We start from the raw sequence: 21,921 nt of genomic DNA, 5'->3' as shown, positions 1-21,921 counted from the left end.
CACTCGCACAGCTTTGAGTGATCTCTGAATCTTCTCCACAGCTAAAAAGGCTCCTCCTGAGGTCCTATGTGTCCAGGAAATGCCACACAAGCCACACTGACTTTTTCCCCATCCTTTCAGTGAGGAGGAGCAAGAGATTGGAATCAAGTGAAACTACATACATTGCATTTTCTAACCAACAAAATGTAAGATAGTGATGAAGATGTGTGTGAGAGTATTTCCAAATACCTCCAAAAAGCATGATATCAACTCTTTAAAGTGAATCAGACCAGGCCTGGGTGGTTCCCCTCTGGAAACAGTTTGGAAAAAGGGGGAGCCTGTACAATGACTCAATTGGATGTGAAAGACCCTTGAACGAATACAACACTTCCAAAATCATTTTTATTGTTTCTAAACATTCTTTGCTGTCAATCAAAACCAAACACTTCGCCCTAGTCGCTCTAGTTGCAACTCAAGTGACACCGAATTAACTCATTTTGCACCAAACTATAAAGGCACTCTATGAGACCAATGCATTATCATTACTGTGTATGCAAATGCTCTCCCCCAAACTACACAATATAAAGAACATACCCATGGTCTTTGCTTCCTATGTGCAGCATTCACCAAACAGAAGTCTTGCGTTTGCGGCAGCATTAAAAGCCCTCTCTGTCATCACATCAGCACCAACTTCTATTTCTGTTCCGTCCCTCCTCCCTCTCACATACTCAGCCCTTCTCACCCACTTTACATGTGTTTACCAAGGGCCAGTCGAGAACTTACACCCCTGTGTACGACATGTCAGCACAGTCTCTAAATGTCCTCTTAGTTTGTACACAGTGAGATCTCATGAGGTCAAATCAGCCGGTGCTAAGGAGCAACTCTTTGTTTACAAGTGGGACAGTTTAGTGTTGACAGGGTTTCTGAAGGAGAGGCAAGTTAAGAAAGAAAAAAAAGTGCTACAGTGAAAGAAGAAGCTGAAAGTGTAGTAGATTTAAGATTTGTCTGTATGTGTGTCTTATTGATTGCAAAAATAGATCTTTTTTTAATGACTGCGGTAAACCTGGGGAATAGTTTATGCATGGCTGGACGAGCCGCAGGAAAATATGATATGAAAAGTGTTATTCGATAATTGTCCTGAATATGTCTATAATGATGTAACTGCAATATTTTACAAAACTATTTCACAAACGGTCAGGATTTATTTTCTCAGCAAAACAAACAAAAATGCAGAAACCATGAAAACAATGCAAAATGAGGAAATATATGACAAAAACTTATTTGCATGTGGTTCCTTGATGATGATGATACTGAGGCACCTAAAATTGTGAATACAATACTCAAACAATATTCGACTCATTCAAAGACTTTGTCAGTTGTCAGTGGGAGGAAAATGTATGGAATTTCTCACATTTCAGCCTAAATTGGTCATAAAATGTGGTCTGAATACTGTGGTCAATATCATAACATCAGGGCAGAGATACAGACTTCCTTGTGCGAAGAAAAATGTGTACAGGAATTCATTTGTTCCCTTTGCCATCAAGGAGCTGAACAAGTTGTAAGTATTAATCTCGTTCAGTCAGTCTGTTCCTTTTTTTTTTCTTTCCTTTAATGAAGTGTACCTGCTGCTGCTGTGTCTGCAATGAACTGATTTTATATTGAACTGATTTTATTATGTACATTGCTGGGCAAATGTAATAGGATGTATAAGCAAGCCAAAGGCAAATCTCTGCCATCATTGTGCATGGTAGACAATAAAGTTTGTTTTTTCTATTCTATTCTATTCTATTCTATTCTATTCTATTCTATTCTATTCTATTCTATTCTATGAATGAGTAACCAGTGTCTGCTTAAACTAATACCACCCAAACAATTCTATGTTATCATATTTTTATTGGCCATAACATTAAGACATTCAAGGGACAGGATGGAAAAAGTAAGTGAACCCAGGAATCTCGCTGAACTGCAGCAGTTTTGTAAAGACAAAATTAGAAAGGCAAAAATGTGAGAAATTCCAAAGCATTCACAGACATTTTCCTCCCACTGTATGTCCATTAACCAATCCTTCAATGCCACTGGGAAACAGGTCAGGAGCAGCGGGTGACCACAGTGCAGAACTCTGTGACCCTTACCAAGATTTTAAGAAGTAGCGAGCTGGTGGATTCGCCTATTGTATATGTTGTAGGTTAACGGAGCAACCGAAGGACCCCACAACAAGCAAACTCAACACAGAAAAGTCCTACATGGTGTAAAAAGTATTCAAATCCATGCAGTACACACTCTCCTTATCAGTTAATGAATATGCTATGCACACAATGGAAAGCCGGCAGCTTCTTTGATCAGAATCTTACACCGTTGCATCAAATTTCAGAGGGAGTTTTAAGAGTAGGAGGCTGAGTGTGAACTTTGCAGACAGGAGACTGAGCAAACTTTCAGGGCCAATACATCATGTGTCCATTTGCCGTCTCTGTAAATGACTGTATTTGTCTCCGTCTCTCCGTCTGCCTCTCTACTCCTACTTTCCCAGCTCTTGGAATGGGGTTTTCTCCCTCCCACAGCCCTTTCTTTCTTGTTACTTTATGCCATTTCTCCAGCCTTCGATCCACTACCTGCATATGGCCGGTAACAAGCCACTCTCTGCAGTAATTTTGACCTCCTAAAGGGGGCAGTGATGACGGGGCGTAAAGCACTGCAGAAAAGAAAGGAAGGCTTTCATGGGATTTTGGTGGCGAAGGGTGGCTGAGTAGAAAAAGGCTAAAGGTTTTTCTCCACAGCTCCAGATATGACGGGGTGATTATAACCTTTTGCTTTTAGACGCCACAGTGAAGTGCCTTGCTGACAATACTTCACATTTCTACTAAAAGTTAGACTTTGTAATACAGTGGTGGCTGGCGCTCTTGTCTCAAAGCAAAAAAAAAAAGGCCAACAAACGATTTCCAAACAACGCCAAATCATGATCAAATCTGCATAACTTTCCTCATATGCTCGTATGGCAGTTTTCATGACGTGCATCAGCTAACCAAACATCAAGTGCAAAAAGAAACAGAACATCTACAGTAAAAGTGAGTGACAGTGTTCTGTTGTCCGACTCTGCAATTGAGGGATATCTCTTCTGTCAGGTAGAAAAAAGCACATATCAGATTCAAATGCTCAGTGACCACAAACTGTCAGTCTGTGTGAAAGAAGAGGATGAAAATATGACAAAAAGAAGCTTGGTTTAGGTATAAGCCGCGAGATTGCTTTATATTGCGTAGATTCCGTGTCAGACTTCAACATAATACAATGAAGAGTGTGTATGGTGAGTATACAAAGACATAATCGGCCTGCATAAAGCATACATTAACATTTTCACATCCAATCAGGCACACTATGTTCAACTCAATTCGCAGCAAGACAAAAAAAAAGACACAGACGGCAGGTACAAGCGTAAGGTCATGTCAGGCACACCAGACTAGAAAAATAATGCTGGAATAACTTGATATTTTCTGGCATTTACTGAACTGTTCAATTGTGCTTTTGCAGATATGTGTTTTTGGAGGCTGCGGTGAGATAAGCTGTGAACGTTCGGTCCATTTTTTTTTGGGAGACCCACAGAGTAAACACAGACAGCTCTGCTCCGTGCTTCGCTCCACTGGGCCCCGCGAAACGACCTTTTCCCAGGGCCCGAGCCACTGTCACAGGAGGGGGCAGCCCTGGGCGAGAGAGAGAGAAGAGAGAGCAGTGTGGGGCTAAAAGGTGCACCGAATGTCAACAGCGGCGCATGACTCGGATGTGACATTTTGGAACAAATTTTTGAAAAACAAACATCATCCATTTTTTGGTGGAAAACATGCTTATCTTAAATTTCTGCAACAGTTTCTTGTATGGTGTTGTGTTGTCTCCTCCATGAATCAACCATTGCCCCAAAGAGGTGGATCCAACAACAATGAACTATAGGTCAAACACAGTTCTTCAGACTAGTGACAATACGATTATAATACTTGTTCTAATATCTGAGATCTTCTGTTTAAAAAAAGAAAAACACGTAATTATCCTGACCTATTTTAGTTGGCAGAATGTGATATGTTGAGGTGGTTATTTAGATATTAGATGTTTGCTTGGAAAGATACAGTACGTCAACAAATCATGGACAATGAGATTCTTGATTCCAATGAAGTACGACATTGATCATATTGTTATACTTTAACTGTCATCTTCCCTTATCGTGTTATATAAGCCCAGGTGAGCTGGTCACATGTGTGGATCATAGATTGTAAAAGAGAATAGACAGCTCCTCCTCACTCCTCCTCGTTTGCCATAATAACCACATTCGAGGGGGAATTCATGGTGGATTTACAGACTCCTCCTCCCGAGCTCTGGCGAAGCATGTTTCTAAAAAGGGAAAAAGAACAGGATCTTCACTGTAGACTCGGCCCTCGCAGAGTGTGGAGTTTGGTCGTAGCCGCGCCCTTAGCTCTAATGCTAACAGCCTGTCGATCAAAGTCAGGCCCTCATTAATTATGCAAAATGTATCTTACAAAAACCCGCCTGGTTCCTTTAATTGTGCCCAACCCAGCGTTATCACAGGAGGAATATCTAGCTGTAGAGAGTTTCGGAAATTTAGGCACCAGGCTTTAAAGTTGTTTTTAACGTGTCTAAAGTGCAATGCATTCTATTGATAGACTAGCAGCTAGGTACTACAGCAATGGCGGAGCAATGGAGGCCCCTAGTTTTGCGGTAATGAAGCAGAGCAGCCAGCGGCCATTGGTGTGGATGACACTTAGAATAAAATATTAATTCACTGTGTTTTAAACTCCCGAAGCAAGGTTTAAAAAAGAAAAAAGAAAAGAAAAAGTATTTGTTTTGTTTCTCAATGAAAATGGAATAAACACTTCCAAAATCCCCTGAAAAACTTTGTGTATCGACTAAATACAAACTCAAAAGTGTCTCAATCCATTATTCAGCCACAAATATAGCCAATTTTAGTCATTTTTTCACATAAATGTATCTTTTACTTTCTATACGGTTTCTATAAGTTCTGTAATTTATAATTGAGTTGGTCCAGCAAAGAATTCTATTGTGGTGACTATGGTAACAGTCAAAATGCTGAATTATCAATTTGGTTTATGGTTAATGGCTCTGTAATGGCTGAACCTAGACACATAAAACAAAAACTGTCACAAAGTTCAACGTCTTCCCTCTCAGCTCCTATGAACTAAGGTGAAATTGCCTGTCTCATAAAGGTGTCCAAAAGTGGTGGCAATATTCAAAAGTATGCGCTGTACGCTGGTCAGATGAAAGGACTTAAGCCATAAGATGAATGTGTCAGGTTTGTGAATCTAATACTTCCAAATAATGATAAAGGACATCGTTCCAATCCAAAATCCATCCAAAAATGTTTCTCCAATTGAGTTGTATCGACCGCTGCTCCAACTGAAATTGTGACATGACTTTCGAGAATGTTGTGAAGCCACCTCATTAAAATGCCTTTTGAAAACCCCCATTCTCCTGCCGTGTCTCGCCTTATAACAGCATATACAGGAGAACATAGCTCCTGTATGTACAAGTAATATAGGAGTTGGTTTCCTGCTGTGGGGCATAAAAGAGGAAAAAATAGCAAAGCAGCATAAAATTCTACCCCAGATGCGCTGAAGCACTGGTGCAGAAAATCCTCGCCTTTAATCCAATTACTCACACTTTATTAAAACCGGCGCAGAGAGGCAGGAGCGGCACATCGCGTTACACAAGCCGCCGTGGAAAATGCTCAAATTACGAGACGAGGATGCAACATAAAAATACACTCAAGTACATAAGGGATGATCATATAGCTGCAAATACTCGACAAAGAGGCTGGAGTAGAAATTCTAATCTACTGAAAAAAGGCGCGTGGAAGTGGCTCAGTGGTTAAAGCAGTAGTAGTAGATCGTAAATATAAGAAGAACAATCTGATCTAGTGAAATTGTGCAGCTCAGTGGACCCAAAGGTTGATGGTTCAATCCCTGCTCTGACCAATGCTAATCGTTGTTGTGAACTTAGGTAAGACACTTGACACATTTTACTTTAGTATGAACGTTATTGTTTAATGCCTTATGTTGTTTGGGAGATCACTGATGCAGATTATAGCAGTAGTCGTCATAGTAGCAGACGCTTAAAGAAGCAGCGTCCTCCCTCTCTCTTGGTACAGCAGCGTTGTTTGCCTTTTTCTGCAACTTGCATTTGTAGTTTGTTGTATTGCTGGATACATTTGTACATCTTTGCAGTGTTTTTGTGAAGATTCAGGGATTTTTTATTTGACTGCAGCGAGTCTGTACTAGTCATGAAGGACCCAGGTATTTAAACAGTAAGAGATCATAGATTATTATTATTATTAGCTAACGTTAAAGACATTTGAGACTCTCTTCACAGAAAATGGTGAAAGACGGTTGTGGAGTGGAGGGAGCTGCACAGGAGGAAGCGGGAGGGGGAGGAGCTGACCAGTGCAGGACACCACACTCTGAAACATGGACAAACCCAGGAGGCGGTGCACTGTTTCAGAGGATCAGAGGAGGACTGAAGGCAGCCAGCCAGGTTTCCTCTGGGTGCTACGGTTTCCCCGACCTCCAAAAACATGCTGCTCAGGTTGGCCCACAGTCATGGCGCGGCTCAGTCACAGCAGCTCAGGACTAACACATGAACACAATTTTGTTGTACAATGACAAATAAAGCACTTACGTAGTTACTTACTTCCTTGATGCAAGGCAAAAAGAAAAAAATGAATCGAATTAGAGACACAGTGGTTCAAGCAATCACCTTTGAACCTGAAAGTTGTGAATTGATTCCAGCCAGTTCATTCTATTGTGGAGTTGTGTCGTAGGCCAATACATTTCACCAAAATAGCCTATACTTAGAATGTTTGACAGATCATTGCAAAAGAATGTAGAAGCAGTAAAAGTTTTTTTATGAAAAAAAACACACACACACAAAAAGACTCTGCACCAGTCTCTCCTCTTCAGATACTGAAAAGCTGATCCATGCCTGTCTCCTTCAGGCTGGATTACTGTAATGCCCTCCTCGGCTGGATTCAGAAAGCATTAAAAAGCTTTGCAAAGTGCTAAACACCGCTGTCAGAATCATGACGAGGATGCCTAAATACGAACATCTCACACTTGACCCTCCTCTGGCATCCAATCGCACAACACATCCCATATAAACTATGTCTGCTGGCATATCAATGCATTCATGCTCATGCCACGGGGTTTTACCGATCTCCTGATTCTCCTTATACAACCAGACAACTTCGATCCACACACAATAGGGGGCAAAATGTTCCGGGCAGCTGCTCCTAAACTGTGGAACTTTGTGGGGCTTATAAGGTGCGCCACAAACCCTTAAAGGGACTATAGGGAGTTTAAAAATGTTAAAATTATGTATTTTCCTCCACCAACATGTTCAAGTCATGTCCTAATGTGTAGAATGACCTCAGACCTGTTCACCATAACTGCCTCTAAAATCCTGCACTGTCACTCACAAAGGTGTTAATTCGGGTCCGAAGTGCCGTCATGCACGAGCTTAATATAGAAGGTGCAGTTACACATATGGCCTGAGGTGGCAGTAGTGAGTATAAAATGGCGAACTTGCACCCAGCCCCTTTAAGTCTTTTGGAAAAGCACTTCCCCTTCATGTAATGCATTAGCAACTGTTTTTAAAGCTGCTGTTTTCAACTTTTTAGAGATGTTCACCCTGTTATATGCTGTTCTGTCATCAAAAACACACCATTTGTAGCACCTTGAGACATTTTAAGTGCCTTATAAATTAAAGGTATTATTGTTCTTATTTGTAGAAGGAGCAGCAGATGTTGTGCTGACTGACTAACATGCCAACAATCCTTCAACCAGGTTACCCGTGGCCATTTTCACTTCTCTCTCCTCCTCCACACGGCCCTCTATCATCATTTACTGTCCTGCTCTAAACTAAAAGGTGATTTATTACCGCTCACTCTCACAGTCACCAGTGAGAGGCTTTGACCCAATAAACAACAGAGCGTACAGTCCTGGCTGTGGGTGCGTGCGCGTCCTTGGCCAGAACGAACACAGCGGCTAATTAAAAGAGATTAGGACCGCTCTTTATCTCCAGACTGGATCCTTATTTAGTTAGGACGAGAGGAGAAAGTCAAAGGAACTCCGCTCTCCTGATAGCAGCTCCTTTTGTTCAATTTCTATTCACCGTTTTCTATATGGCACAATCAATATTTGTGCAGCATCCGATAGACCGGGGCGGGAGTTAATATTCTCTCTAAGGCAGCAAAGAATAAGGGCAGTTGTCTATAATGCCAATATTACAGGGCTTATAAGGTGTCTTTCAATGCCTATGAAAAGCCCATATGTGGTGATTTGCGCAACAACATGGTGGCCGCTTCTTGTTTTCTATGGTAAAGCCTTTACCTTCAGCTATAATGTCAAAAGCCACACGAATCAGCCGCGACTGAGAGAGTATCCTTCAGATAAACTAAGTACTTTAAAGATATAAACAGAGACCAGGGTTATTCAAGTGAATATTTACCGAAGACAAAGCAATCCAAACAAAGGCTTCGAGTTAAATGGGCTTCATACGAATCAAGGACATGAAAGGTGAAGTAATTTGTGAAGAAGCCTTTTGTTGTTTAACAACAAAACAGCCGGTTAAATAAATGTAGAGAAAACAAGAAACGTATTTGGGTTAATGCGACGATAAGGTTAAAAAGCCATCTGCATTTTTCTTAGGTTGATAACAAGTGAAAGCAAACCTGCAGACAACTTGGATAAACCGAGTAGTAAGCTGCCCAGGTAGCTCTCATTGGTCTGATGTGGGCGTGGCCTCGCTTCCCAAGTGCTGTTCCAATGTCCAATGTGTCTTGCATGTGGATGATTTGCCAAGGATACATGAGTGTAGCCTTCGCTGTCTTGCACCAGCCAAAATCACCCAATCACCACGGCCATAGGCACCGATCCCGTGGGTACTGCAGGGCTGGAGCATCCACTCAAATCTATGGGCACCCAAGCAATTACAGAATGATTAAATAAATATAGCCTCAGGTGTAAAGAACGAGTGTGGGATGGTTCATAACATTAATGTATGTGTGGCATGTACTTGTTTAGCTCCATAGGTAGAGCATCAGGCTCCCAACCACGAGACTCTGCGATCGACCCCGACCATGGCTTTTTGGTTATTTTTTATTTTTTTGGGACTGGGCACCAACTGGGAAGAACATAAATTGATGCCTATGACCACGGCTCTCAAAGTTGGAAAGAAAGAAAGTTGGAGCTGGCGTATGTGGCTTATAAAAGCACTTAAAAATACATGGTTTGAATGTTAAATGTCATCTTTGGACAAAAAAATACTTGTAAAGATTAGGTCAAATTCATTTTAGGTTTCAGTCTTTTTAAGTCAACAATGTCTTTATACATCTGCTTTATTACAACTGCTTTAGTCAGTGACAATATTATTACTTTAATCCTCTCAGAATTCCTTCTCCCCAGCCGAACTAACCCCCTCCCCCGGATGAAACATATCTTCCTGTTTTTATGTTGTCATGGCACTTCCATTCCCTGTAAAGTGTGTTCCATTAGCAGCTCTTTTTGGACCAAGACAGGACACCTGCCTTGGATGTGATGGAAGTGAGTTTGGAAGCACTGCCTTGAGAAACAGCCCATGTCACAAACAATCAAAAACATGAATATTTAACTTTTCTTCCTAAGATTACCACTTCATTGGTGTAAAACTGTAATAAACACTTACAACGGCATTATTGAATTAGATAAATGCCCTGTTATATGAATCTCAACATAAAGTCGGTGGAGTTCACTCGTAACACTGAACTAAAACTAAACCAAACTGGAAAATTGATAAAATGATCAATGCATAACCTTGCGCACAAAGAGAGTAGATTGCTGGGGTTAAAGCGTCCACACTTGGCAGGTATTTCACCGCACAGATAAAAGATAAATGCGCATAAACCAATCTTAAAAGGAAAAATGTAGCCACTTCTTCAACCTCTATGAGACCAAGTATTCACAGCGAAAATCGAACTCCATCTCCTCCACAAAATACTGAAGAAGATCTGATTCTTTTCAACAGCAGTAACCAGGGAACAGCAAAAAGGACGAAGAATGCCGGTCTGTGACTCAGACTCAACACTGCGCTAACAATCCAATACAAAATGACTCATGGTTCAGTCACAATCCAGAAATAAACAAGAGTAAGAACATTCAATGGCCTTGATATTTGCCGTGTCTCGAGGTGCAAAAGGTGCTGTGCAAACATCTACTTCGAGCGCCGCAATGCAATATACAGACGGGCATTATGCAAATTCATTGTCTATAGCAAGGAAAGGGTGAATTATGCAAGCAAGCGTTGGGTTCACAGAAGGCGGAGGAAGCCTTGAGGAAAGCCTACTGTCAGCTCGGTGAAGCAGAGCGAGGGGGGAATATGGGCCGACGCGGAGACGGTAAACAAACACAGAAATAGCGAGGGACCGATCTGAGCGGGGCGCAAGCGATGATGACGATAATGCATTGTAAAGCGCTAAACACCGCGGAGGTTTGCAAGTTTGTTAGATAGAGTAGATAAAATGGATTTTCACAAGTGCCTGGTGTTTTTTTTGGTCTGAAACGCGGCCATCCAATTGCAGACATGGATACGGTTTTTGATTTTCTGTTGAGACAGATGGGCAGCAGATATTAGCTAAACCTGGTGCTTTTGGAAATTATTTATGCCAGGCCACTGTGCTTAATTTGGTTAATTTGCTCATGATGTGTTCAAGTTCATTGATTAGAATAATGATGATGTTTATGTCATTGGAGAGCAGTTTCAGAATTTGCATTGCCAAAAAGAACAAGATCAGCGCTGACGACCTGAACATCCTGAATGACCAGTTTGTTCCATTAATGAATTTCTTCTTCCATGATGGCACAGGCATATTCCAAGATGACAACGCCTTGATTCATTGGGCTTACATTATGAAAGAGTGGTTCAAGGAGACATCATTTTCACACATGGCCTCCACAGAGTCCAGATTGGGATCCCATTGAGAATCTTTGGGATGTGCTTGAGAAGGCGCTGTGGTCACTCTCCCATCATCCAAGCAAAATGAATAATTAAGAGATTACTGAAACAATGCCACAGCAAATGTGTTTTGTAATCAAAGCTTACAGAGGCTAGATGCAAGTTAGCCATTTTATGCTCACTACTGCCACCTCAGGCCATACGTGTAACTGCACCTTCCATATTAAGCTTGTGCATGACGGACCGGAAGAAACCACTTTTTGAGTGACAGTGCAGGATTTTAGAGGCAGTTGTGGTGAACAGGTCTGGGCTCATTCTACACTTGAGGACTTTGCTGGAACATGTAGGGGGAGGAAAATACATAATTTTAACATTTTCAAACTTCGTATAGTCCCGTTAAAGCTGGAGTACCTGACTTTCTTGTTGTTGGCGAGTAAATGTATTGTTTGCCACCACAGAGTATGTGAAAAAAGCATAAATCAGATTTTGGGGTGGTCCCTCCTGCTTTACTTCAGCACCGCTCAAAGCTGTACACAGGCGTGAAATGAATTATCAATTAAATCAGTTAATTCGGATGTACAGGAGGGTATTGCGACATCTTGAAGGTGCATTATGCATTTATGTGGCAAAAAAGTTGATATTTGTGGGTATTTAACCTTGTAGTGACCCGCGTCTTAAGGAGTGGTCAGCCTGGTGCCTTTACTTTCCATCACTGTGGTCTCTAGGACGCTCCAGCATCAATTGTTTGAAAGGCTTTCACTGCTGACGGAGCCGCTCACCAGAAAACCAACAAAACAATTATTCCTAGAGCGTCCGAGAGACCACTGTGATGGAAAGTAAAGGCACCATGCTGACCACTCCTTAAGACGCTGGGTCTTTACAAGGTGAAATACGCACATTTCGCATAAAAAGTTGCATAATACCCCTTTAAAGGGACTATACAGAGTTTAAAAATGTTAAAATTATGTATTTTCCTCCCCCTACACATTCCAACAATGTCCAAATGTGTAGAATGAGCCTAGACCTGTTCACCACAACTGCCAACTGCAGTTACACGTATGGCCTGAGGTGGCAGTAGTGAGTATAAAATGGCTAACTTGCATCTAGCTCCTTTAAGGCAGTCCAACAAATTATTAGAGCGCCTGACCTTTGTTTGTGGTGCCTTTTATTTTGATCAGACAGTGTATATTACAATGTGGTTTATACGACTGCAATATTATTTTTCATTTCAATCTGCGCCGAGACAGCTTCACTGTTCGTAGGAGAACATGTAAACACAAACGCACCAAGCGTGGGCACATCATTCCACAACACAAGTTACACTCCACTTCAGTGCATCCGAAGCATCTAAAAATATGTGATAACACACACACACAAACACACACACACACGTGCACAGACAGAGGGAGGGGCGGGGGACAGGAGCCTGGGGGGCAGCAGAGGGTGAGTGAAGATAAGGCTGTGCTGTGGCGACTGCGTGTCAGAGAGAATCTGCAATAACACGCCACTACCTCATGCTGTTTCCACATATGAGGTTTTTACATGCACACCGCGTCGCAAGAAACCAAACAAAAAGGGAATTATACATGCGACTTTTCACGTGAGTAGTCGGTCGAGGGGAGAGTGATGAAGACTTGACGCAAGAATGTCACTAAATTGCACAAAGCAATAAACACTGAAGTTCAAACAGGACACAGATTGGGCAAGCTTACATCAAAGAACATGTTCACGCTTATGCTAATACGTCAGACATATTTTAAACTGTTTTGTGGCTACTTTTCTGATTGCAGAGATTTTCAATTATAGACTGGGCTCATTAGAGCATGGAGCAGGGCCAGCAAGGACATACTGTTTTTCAGAACAGAAATATGAGCATTTAGGTAACACTTTACTTTACACTACCCTTGATGCATTGTACCTAACTAAATTTAGTACAATGTAATGTGCTCTGTAACAATGTAATAACTTGTACCTATGGGTTGGTAGGTACATAATGTAATAAGACATATCTCTAACCCTAACCTTAAGCCATAACCCTAAGGGTCTTGTGTCCTATTACATTATGTACCTACATAGTGCTAATACAAGTTATTCCATTGTGTATCTAACCCATAGTTATTACAGATTGTTACAGAGCACATTACATTGTACTGAATTGAGTTAGGTACAATGTATCAAGGTAGTGTAAATAAAGTGATACCATCATTAAACATGATTTTCCAGCTGAAAATTTAGTACCATGTGGACATGTGAAATGCACAGGAATACAGGGGAATACATTTACAGTATTTGGTTCAAAAATTTCTATCCATCGTCTTTCTGGGGTCGGGTCGCAGAGACTGCAGGCGCCCAGACTTCCCTTTCACGCTCACTTCCTTCAGCCATTCTGGGGGATCCCAAGGCGTTCCCAGGTCTGCTCACAGACAGCCCCTCCAGTGTGTCCTAGATCTTCCCCGGGACCTCAAGACAAGAGTGGTCAGTGTTCTTGCCCCACAGCAAGAGGGTTGCGGGTTCAATTCCCGGACTGCGTGGGCCTTTCTGTGCAGGTTTTGGGTTTTCCTCTGCATGCTCTTGATTCCTCATACAACATGTTACTCCTCCAGTCAGCTCATTCTGACCATCAGTCTGGCACCACATGTGGAGATGGGTCCCCGGGCGCTGCACTGCGGTCGCCCACTGCTCCTTACAAGTTGCCCCAGTGAAGGATGGGTCAAATACAGAGGACAAATTTTCCTAATGAGATAATAAAACACACCTTCTACTCCAAGCTCCTGTGACTGAAGTCCTCATTCTTCCTGTGGAGGAAACTCATTTCGACCATCTGTATACTGAATCTTAACCTTTCGGTCATGATCCAAACCTCACGACCAAAGGTGAGGGTAGGAACGTAGATTGACTAGTAAATTGCCTTTCGCACCCAAACCTGGTGTCCTCATTTCTTATCGTCCCAATCTGGTCACTCGAGGTAAACATGTCTCCATAGTGAGTTTATTAGACAGCTCTCTCTCTGCAGCCGCCTCTGCACCGGACTGAAGCTGCTGATTCAGGCCTACACGGTGTGACAGGGGCCGATTAGAGCCCACTGCTCAGGGCACAGTGCACTGGAGGATACCTGCACAGCAACACATACAAATAAACACTTTATATAAGGAGGTGTTTTTTTTTTTTTTGTAAAGCCCACACATGGAAAAAAGTTTGGAGATATCTTGAAAAACAGCAGAGTTCATTCAACACTAAGCACTTGGCGAGCACAATAACAAGCATAATGACCAACTGTCTAATGTGTGTTGATGTGTGTATCATTATGTTATGACAGTTTCAGCCTCAGCCTTTGTTTCCCATGCAATTTTCGAAATACCACTGCTTCCTCCTTGGACCTTTTTTTAAAAACACGGACCACTGCAGAATGGGAACACCCCACAAGAGCCATTCAAAGCTCTTTCTGCTTCAAAGACATAAGAGACACCGACTATATCAGAGGTGGTCATTAACAAAGTGAATTTACTGAAGTACTGCAGTTAGATTTTTGAGGATATTTTCTTCACTTGAGTAGAATTATTGTTGAGAAGTTTTACTCCACAACATTTCAGACACAAATATACGGCACTTCGAGGTCGACCGATATGTCGGCTATCAGTCGATCTGGCGCCGATAAAAGCCAATATGTCCGGGACCAAAAGTGGTAGAGACTTCCTGTTTTTCGCATTGGAAAGAGCAGAGTCGGGGCTTTAGAATGAGTCCCACATCTTCCTAGGCCTCAAGGGAACGAAGAAGAAGAAGAAGAGCTTTAGTTATAATGCGGCTGATGCCATCAGTGTGTATTGGGGCCTCTGACCCGGTGCAGGCAAAGTTGCAATTGTGGTTTTCTGGCCAGAGACACCAGGGGGAGATGAAAGACCCTCCAATCATTCCATTAACACTTGTATTACCCCCAGAGGGACTACAGAAAGGATTTATTAAGGTAAAACAGTTACTTAGTTCTGCTTTAAGGTCGGAGATAAGTTGTTGAAACTGAAACAAAGTGAGGCTTTCTGAATTCATAAATTGAAAGCATCCTTTGCTAATGCCAATCTATGGTTATGAAAGACTTGGATCATAAATAGGCTTTAACTTTTTTCTTTTGTGCATTTTCAGTCAGAGCTGGGATTGTCTCTCTGCCTCTGTGCTGCATAAAGAAAGAGCTCTTTTACAATAGTAATGCCCATTGTTTGTTGGGTGAAAAAGCACTATTTTATCTGTAATTGTTGACTTTCTCGTCCAGCTGAGCTTTAAAACTGCCTTTGTTATGTGCTGGTCGATTGTCAATGCAAAAGTGCAATTTCATCGACTATAATTGTCACCTGTCAATGGTAATTCCCTGGTCACAGTGAGGAAACAAAACTTAAGCGCAATTTCCTGCCTTCAATATTTTGCTTTTGTTGGGCTTTTTCCTCTTTTCAAACCACAAAAAAGGTCTGTGTTTTTGAAAATTACAGAGAAGTACCTCAATTTTCTCCAGAACATAATTTTTTTGGGGAAATTCTTGGCTGTGAAAGCAGACTTCCTGCGCTGAGTAACTGAAGTGGCTCTTGTGGGTGAATGTAAACTAAAGTGATCTTTCTCAGCACAACAGAGGCAGGAAAAACATGTATCGAAATCGAAACTCACAAGAGATCAGCCTCCTTCCCTGAGAATTGAAATGTTGCCAGGCGAGGAGATGATCAATTGCATTATGTAACACTGGACACAGCGATTCTTGCTCTCCCCTTAGGTTAAACTTGCAGACTTGTTTCGACAGGACGGCAGCATGATGGCGAGTGAAGAACACGGAGAGAGAGCCAGGAGGCAAACTCATGACGCAGCTATAACCCCATGGCTCCTCTGTGTACGCAAGAATACACAAACATTTACATAATCTCCAGCCTGCAACAGTGTGAGGACACATTTAAAACAATGCATGATTTATACGTGCCATCTCTCCGCAAATCTCAGTGAGAACGTGTTTTATTAAAGAGTTTAATACAACAAAAGGACCAAGACAAATAAAGCACGTTGCCTGAAGCATCTGAAGCGTGATCACAAACGTCTTCCCAAAACAATGGCTGTACTCGCTTATATTTTGCTGGACTGCCTTTAGTTTTGATTACAGTATAAGCATTCTCTGTGGCATTGTTTCAATAAGCTTCTGCAAGGTCAAAAAGGTCCAGTGTTAATGTTTCAGTAAGATCTTGTATTGATGATGGGGGATTCTCAATAGGGTTAAGATCTGGCCAATCCATCTCCATTTTGGAAGATGCCTGTTCCCTCATTCTTTGGGAACATAGTTTTTGCTGAACCTAAACCTGACCAGTTGCAGCAGCCCAGATGAAAACATTGTGTCTAGATACTGCTTTCTCTAATTCTACACCAATGTCTCATACCAATTTAGCGCTCAGACAAATATTTGCTATAATAAAGCTGAGGCAATGAATAAAACATAATTCATTCCTGTAGCCAGGTACACACTACACTTGCCAAGAAATAAGTGACTGTTGACGAGGACAATTCACTGCAGAATTTCCTATAGAAAAGTTTCAAAACATTTCTATCGAATCTGTTGCCTTGTGCCGCCTCCATAAACTCGCACAAAAGCCATTGTTTCTATCAGCGAAGGCCCGTAACACCTCAATCTATGAAAGCGCCGCCACAAATGCGAGGGTTCGGGCCGTTGGAGATTGGGGCTTTGCGATAGGTCAATTGTAAACACCACTTTGATCGGAGGGAGAGAAGGGCCGCTGTTGAGAGTCAGACTACATTGTAAGTCAGCTCCACCTCCCACCCCAGTACCGATCCAGCATGACTTGAATGACAAAATGTCCGACATGCCCTGAACGCATCACTCTGAGGAGCATCAAACAAAGTAACACTTAATTAGCTTCTCACTCACTTCGCTTTCCTCCTCTGCGCTCGCCTCTTTAGCCCAGGGCTTTCTCTCAACACAATTTACCAAGTACAATCCAATTTGTTTCGCTCTTATTGGATTCAGGTTTGGCACAGAGGTTTGGCTTTGGTTATCAGCATGGTGCCAAAGTCCCAAAAAATGCAAGAAAAAGTACACAACAATCTGCTTTTAAAGGGGCTAGATGCAAGTTGTCATTTTTATGCTCACTACTGCCACCTCTGGTCATATATGTAACTGCACCTTCTATATAAAAGGGATATTTCAGGATTTTTGACATAGGGCCTCATATCCTAGTTATCAAAAATCAAAAATCCTGAAATATCTTAAAAGGTCCTGAACTTAAAGGGATCCTGAAATATCTCTGTAAGCTCGTGCATGACGGCAATTCGGACCCGAAGTAACAAGTTTTTCAGTGACAGTGCAGGATTTTAGAGGAAGTTGTGGTGAATACAGGTCTGGGCTCATTTGACACCTTAGGACAATGCTGGAACATGTAGGGGGAGGAAAATACATAATTTTAACATTTTTAAACCCTGTATAGTTCCTTTAAAGATAATGATTACTCGTTCCAGCTCGTTCCATCAAATTGCGTTAAAACAAGGGGGGAAAAGGACTAAAAAGGAACTATTGGGAATTTTCCTGTAGTGCAGTGGACATTTGATTGGAGATACTTCCCAATTCATAGAAAAAAAGCCAGATTTAGTGCTTTCCTCTTTTCAAGCAACAATAACAACAACAGGGCCTTTGTCTAACACATTTTAGCGAGTTGCAATCCAGTTCGTTTCACTTTTGTGTTGAATCCAAGCTTGGCACCGAATCAGCATGGCACCATTGAATTGAAAAATGCAAGTAAAATGTGACAATACGTGCAAACAGTGACAGTTAACATAATATGTACATGTTGTTGAGTAATATCAGGTGGTGAAGTGTTCAGAGTGACCCGCAAGAGCTGCAAATATGGACGACAGTGATTTTAAACATAACCAAAGGGTCTCTGTTGAGTTTTAGTTTTTAAGTCCGATAAAACTTGGTTTGGTTTTGGTAAAAAAAAAAATCAAAACATGCCAAAAATCTATTTTAAAATGACAATGCACCAGTCAGGCACAGCACTAACCATATTTTATCCCACATCATAGACTGTGGAATAGTGATGTAGTAATTGAGGATGGCTTCTCCCATAGTGGCTAACTGAAGCTCATTCATGCTAGCAATTGAGCTGTGTTTTTGGAGCCAGCTTTGAAAATAAAAGTAGCAAAAGGAAATCAAGGTAAGAATGACAAGCCTGTGTCCAATACAGTGAGGATCTTCTGGAGCCTGCCCCCATTCCCTATGAAGCGTCCCGCAGCTAATAGCGATGCTACGTCCATGTTTTTCATAGTCTATGTCCCACATGCAACAAATTACAACGAGCAGAAGATCGGCCAACTTTCAAAAGAAGAATTTATTTAATGTAGGACCGTCTCCTGCCGCTGGTCACTGTTCTTTCCATAGACACTTTGGATAGACCACTGCAGACCTCGAACACCCCACCAGTGTTTCTCAAATAGGGGTATGGGGACCAATGGATGAACAGGTGTAACTTGACTTAAATTTTATGACTGTGAGAAGATTTATGTTGGATGATCTTGAACATAAAACGCTATTAAAGTAAGGAGATAAGCTAATGAGAAAAACTAACAATCAACAACAGCACTTCACTTAACCTGTTACCTGCCATCCCCTCTGATCAGGGGGTTAAGGTTAGGGTTAGTTAACCCTATTCAGGATATGATTAGGGTTAAGAAGCTGTGTTTCACTCACAGATCTCACACATATTTTCAGAAACTAGAAGGTCTTGGGTTTCAAATGAGGTATCACACTGGCATATATGTTGTAAACTCTCCAGTCAATACGCTTGAGATTTGGATGTAAATCATTGTTAACCCTGATCCTAATCCTAAAGGGCTTAAGGCAGCCATTCTCAAACTGTACCATGTGTTGAAGGTCCTTGAAAAAAATTTCATTCACAAAATGCAGCTATTGTTGATAGAAACAACTAGCCAATGTCAACAAGAAAATCCTGTAAGAACAATTAACCAGTACCAATATGTGCTTTTACACATTGTTTTAAACTCCTGCATTCATCGTAAAGCTACAGTGATTGTGAGAGTAGGATGTTCTTGGGAGGTCCCTTGTCCAAAAATGTCCAAGAACCCCAGAGTTAGGGAGTAAACGAAGTAAAGCTTATGGTCCTCTACACAGAAAAGCCTGGGACACAATTCATCCAGTGTGAAACTCACTCAAATCCATCCCCATTTTGCTGTTTGTATCACACATCAACTTCAAGACCAAAGCACATTCCAACAAGAGACACTGCTGCACAGACTGAATAATTCACAAATCGCCAACCAAGCGCCGAGTTAAACCTTGCTCCTCGGTCCTACCTGTGCCGCCCGGGATCTTCCCATGGCTGATCTGCTTCAGCCTCTTCTGGTGCGCCTTGCCGTTGTAGTGTATCTGGGCCTGGGCGGCGGAGTTGAGCTGGATGTTGCACACTTCGCATAAGGTGTAGCTGCGGAGTTTCCTCTCCCTCTTGGGCCGGTAGAGAGAAGCGGACAGAGCGCCCCCTTGTGACGACTGGACCTGGTCCTGGTGAAGCGCGGTCTCGTTTTGGACGTCGCAGCAGGAGTCCATTTGCACCGAGAGGGCAGAGGTGAAGCCAGTCCGGTCCAAGTCCGGGTTTAGGAGGAGCGACGAGCTGAACGGACGCTTCATACCTGTATAAAAGACACAGGCCAATATAAAGGGGAATGTCAAGTTAAAGTGGATATTTTATGCATTTAAATAATGTCGATGTAGAGAAAAGACAGAAAGCATGAAGTGATAAAAAGCTTTCATTAACACACTAACATGCTATTGTGCCTAATACTAACATGCTATGGCACCTGATGAACACATTGAGCTCAGAATTGCTGAAATCCTAGGCATGTTCTCCCCCGCGATCCCCCTGGTACATAATGGTCTGAGATGAGCACATCGTTGACATTTGTCCTTTTCATTACCGTTGTTTTGTTTTGTTAGTGATGAGCGCCATTTTGTTCCCTGGCTCTCGGCATTCTGACCTATATTAACATCACAGATTACGGTAATGTATGTACGCGGAGGCTGACATCTGTGACCTTTTCTGCTGTGCTAATGTGCACTCGCTTTGGAGCAGACTTTTCTAAAGTATTGTTATGATGTAAAATAAAGTTCATGCACTTGGCGGGATTTGAGAAAGGATTAAGTCGTGTAAAGTTCAAGTTGACAATAACTTTATTTAAATGTTAAAATTAAGTATTTTCCTCCCCCTACATGTTCCAACAATGTCCTAATGTGTAGAATGAGCCCAGACCTGTTCACCACAACCGCCTCTAAAATCCTGCACTGTCACTCAAAAAGTTGTTACTTTGTGTCCGAATTGCCGTCATGCACAAGCTTTATATAGAAGGTGCAGCTACACGTATGACCTGAGGTGGCAGTAGTGAGTACAAAATGGCAAACTTGCATCTAGCCCCTTTGAAATATAGAAAGAAATCAAGAATACATTTAAAATGTAACTTTTAAAAGTATTTATTATGGTGCTTGTGCCAGAGCAGAATTAAAATGTGTTGCTCTCAAACCCTTGATGCAAAAATAAAAATATTCCTGACAGCCTTGTGGTAGAAGTTGTCCTTCAGTCAGTTGGACCTGTCACTGATTGAGACGTCATTCTTGTTTTTGAAAAATGAACAGTTGTTCATTTTTGGCACTGAACTATTCCGATACTATCAATGAACCTAAAGTTGAGTGTATGAAGTATTTTATTGCACTAAAACAGATTTCATCACTAAAATCACTGCAGTAAAAAGGGAAAACATTAACCTTCTATGTCCATTAGGGCTGAACGATATGGACAGAATGTCATATATCAATATTTATGGCAGATATCTCGATACGATATAACTACGGGTTCGGTGAAAACCAAGCATTTATCAGAAAAATAAAACATCAAAATACAAAAGAGTACAGCTTTATTGATGAAATTCTATATCATTGATATCTTGCTTTTTCGATATTAATATCTTGAATGTTCATATATCGATACGATATATCTTTCAGCCCTAAAGTCCATTATCTTTCCATTAAGTTCATTAGTTAATGTACCTGATTGTTTTATAGCTGATTTAACACAAACAATGAAAGAGGAAGCCACTAAAGTTAGTTGTGGTCCAAACTCATTGCTAACTTTTCTACATAATTGTAATATCCCTTCACGGGGACAAGTTTATAAGCACATTTCACAACTAGCAGTGTCACTTTTCAGGATCACTGTCACAGAAATGCTAGAAAACTAGCCTCATGAGATACAAATGCTTTGCAATTAGATGTAGTGCCTTTAACCATCCATTACCTGTCATTTACTTTGTGTAAATTCTGACTTTAGTGTGTTATTTCCACCATTTTCAGATTGCACTGACATTGATATTGTACAAGCACAGACTTCCAGTATGCCTTTGTTGCTTGGTGCATGTGCAGTAGGGTGCTGAACAAAGCACAGCACACAGGAAGAAACATGTAAATGTCACAGTGAATTAACATTTGAGAATTTTGTGTTTCCCATGCATTTTTCCTTGCTTCTCTATAAACAAAACACATCTCCCATTGTGTTACATGTCACTGCTGAGTGCCCCCCCCTCCTTCTCTCTCTCTCTCTCTCTCTCTGCCGCCGCTGCTGATTTGGGGCTATCATTTTCCACAGTCTGACCCGCCCTGACCCCGCTGAGCCGCCGTACAAAGCCCGTCCGCCAAAACCTGACACGTCAAAGGACACACGGGCGCATACGGAATACCCCTCGTTCCAGCGGCTTTGTCCCGGCGCGAGAGGAACGCAGCCCCCCCGCCCCCTGTCCTGCTGTAGTCAAACACTGTCACTGTACATGAAGATGTCAGGGGGGACAGAGGAGCTAAGAGGAAAGGAGGTAGGACACAGGAAGGTGCAGCGGTGAAGGGACCACTTGGGGGAG

At 41.8% G+C, this 21,921-nt stretch overlaps 1 protein-coding gene across 1 annotated transcript in view; it reads right to left on the bottom strand.

Annotated features, from left to right (window-relative positions):
• Positions 1-21,921, bottom strand: part of znf385c (zinc finger protein 385C) — a 288,504-nt gene that overhangs the window by 186,634 nt on the left and 79,949 nt on the right. The window contains exon 2 of the mRNA XM_079564655.1: positions 19,321-19,653. Within this exon, the coding sequence (XP_079420781.1) occupies positions 19,321-19,651 (331 nt within the window). The 5' untranslated portion in view covers positions 19,652-19,653. The remainder of the gene's footprint in view (positions 1-19,320; positions 19,654-21,921) is intronic.

The sequence above is a fragment of the Gobius niger genome, assembly GCF_951799975.1.
Source record: "Gobius niger genome assembly, chromosome: 10".
NCBI lineage: Eukaryota > Metazoa > Chordata > Actinopteri > Gobiiformes > Gobiidae > Gobius > Gobius niger.
This window is presented reverse-complemented; position numbering and strand designations above follow the sequence as displayed.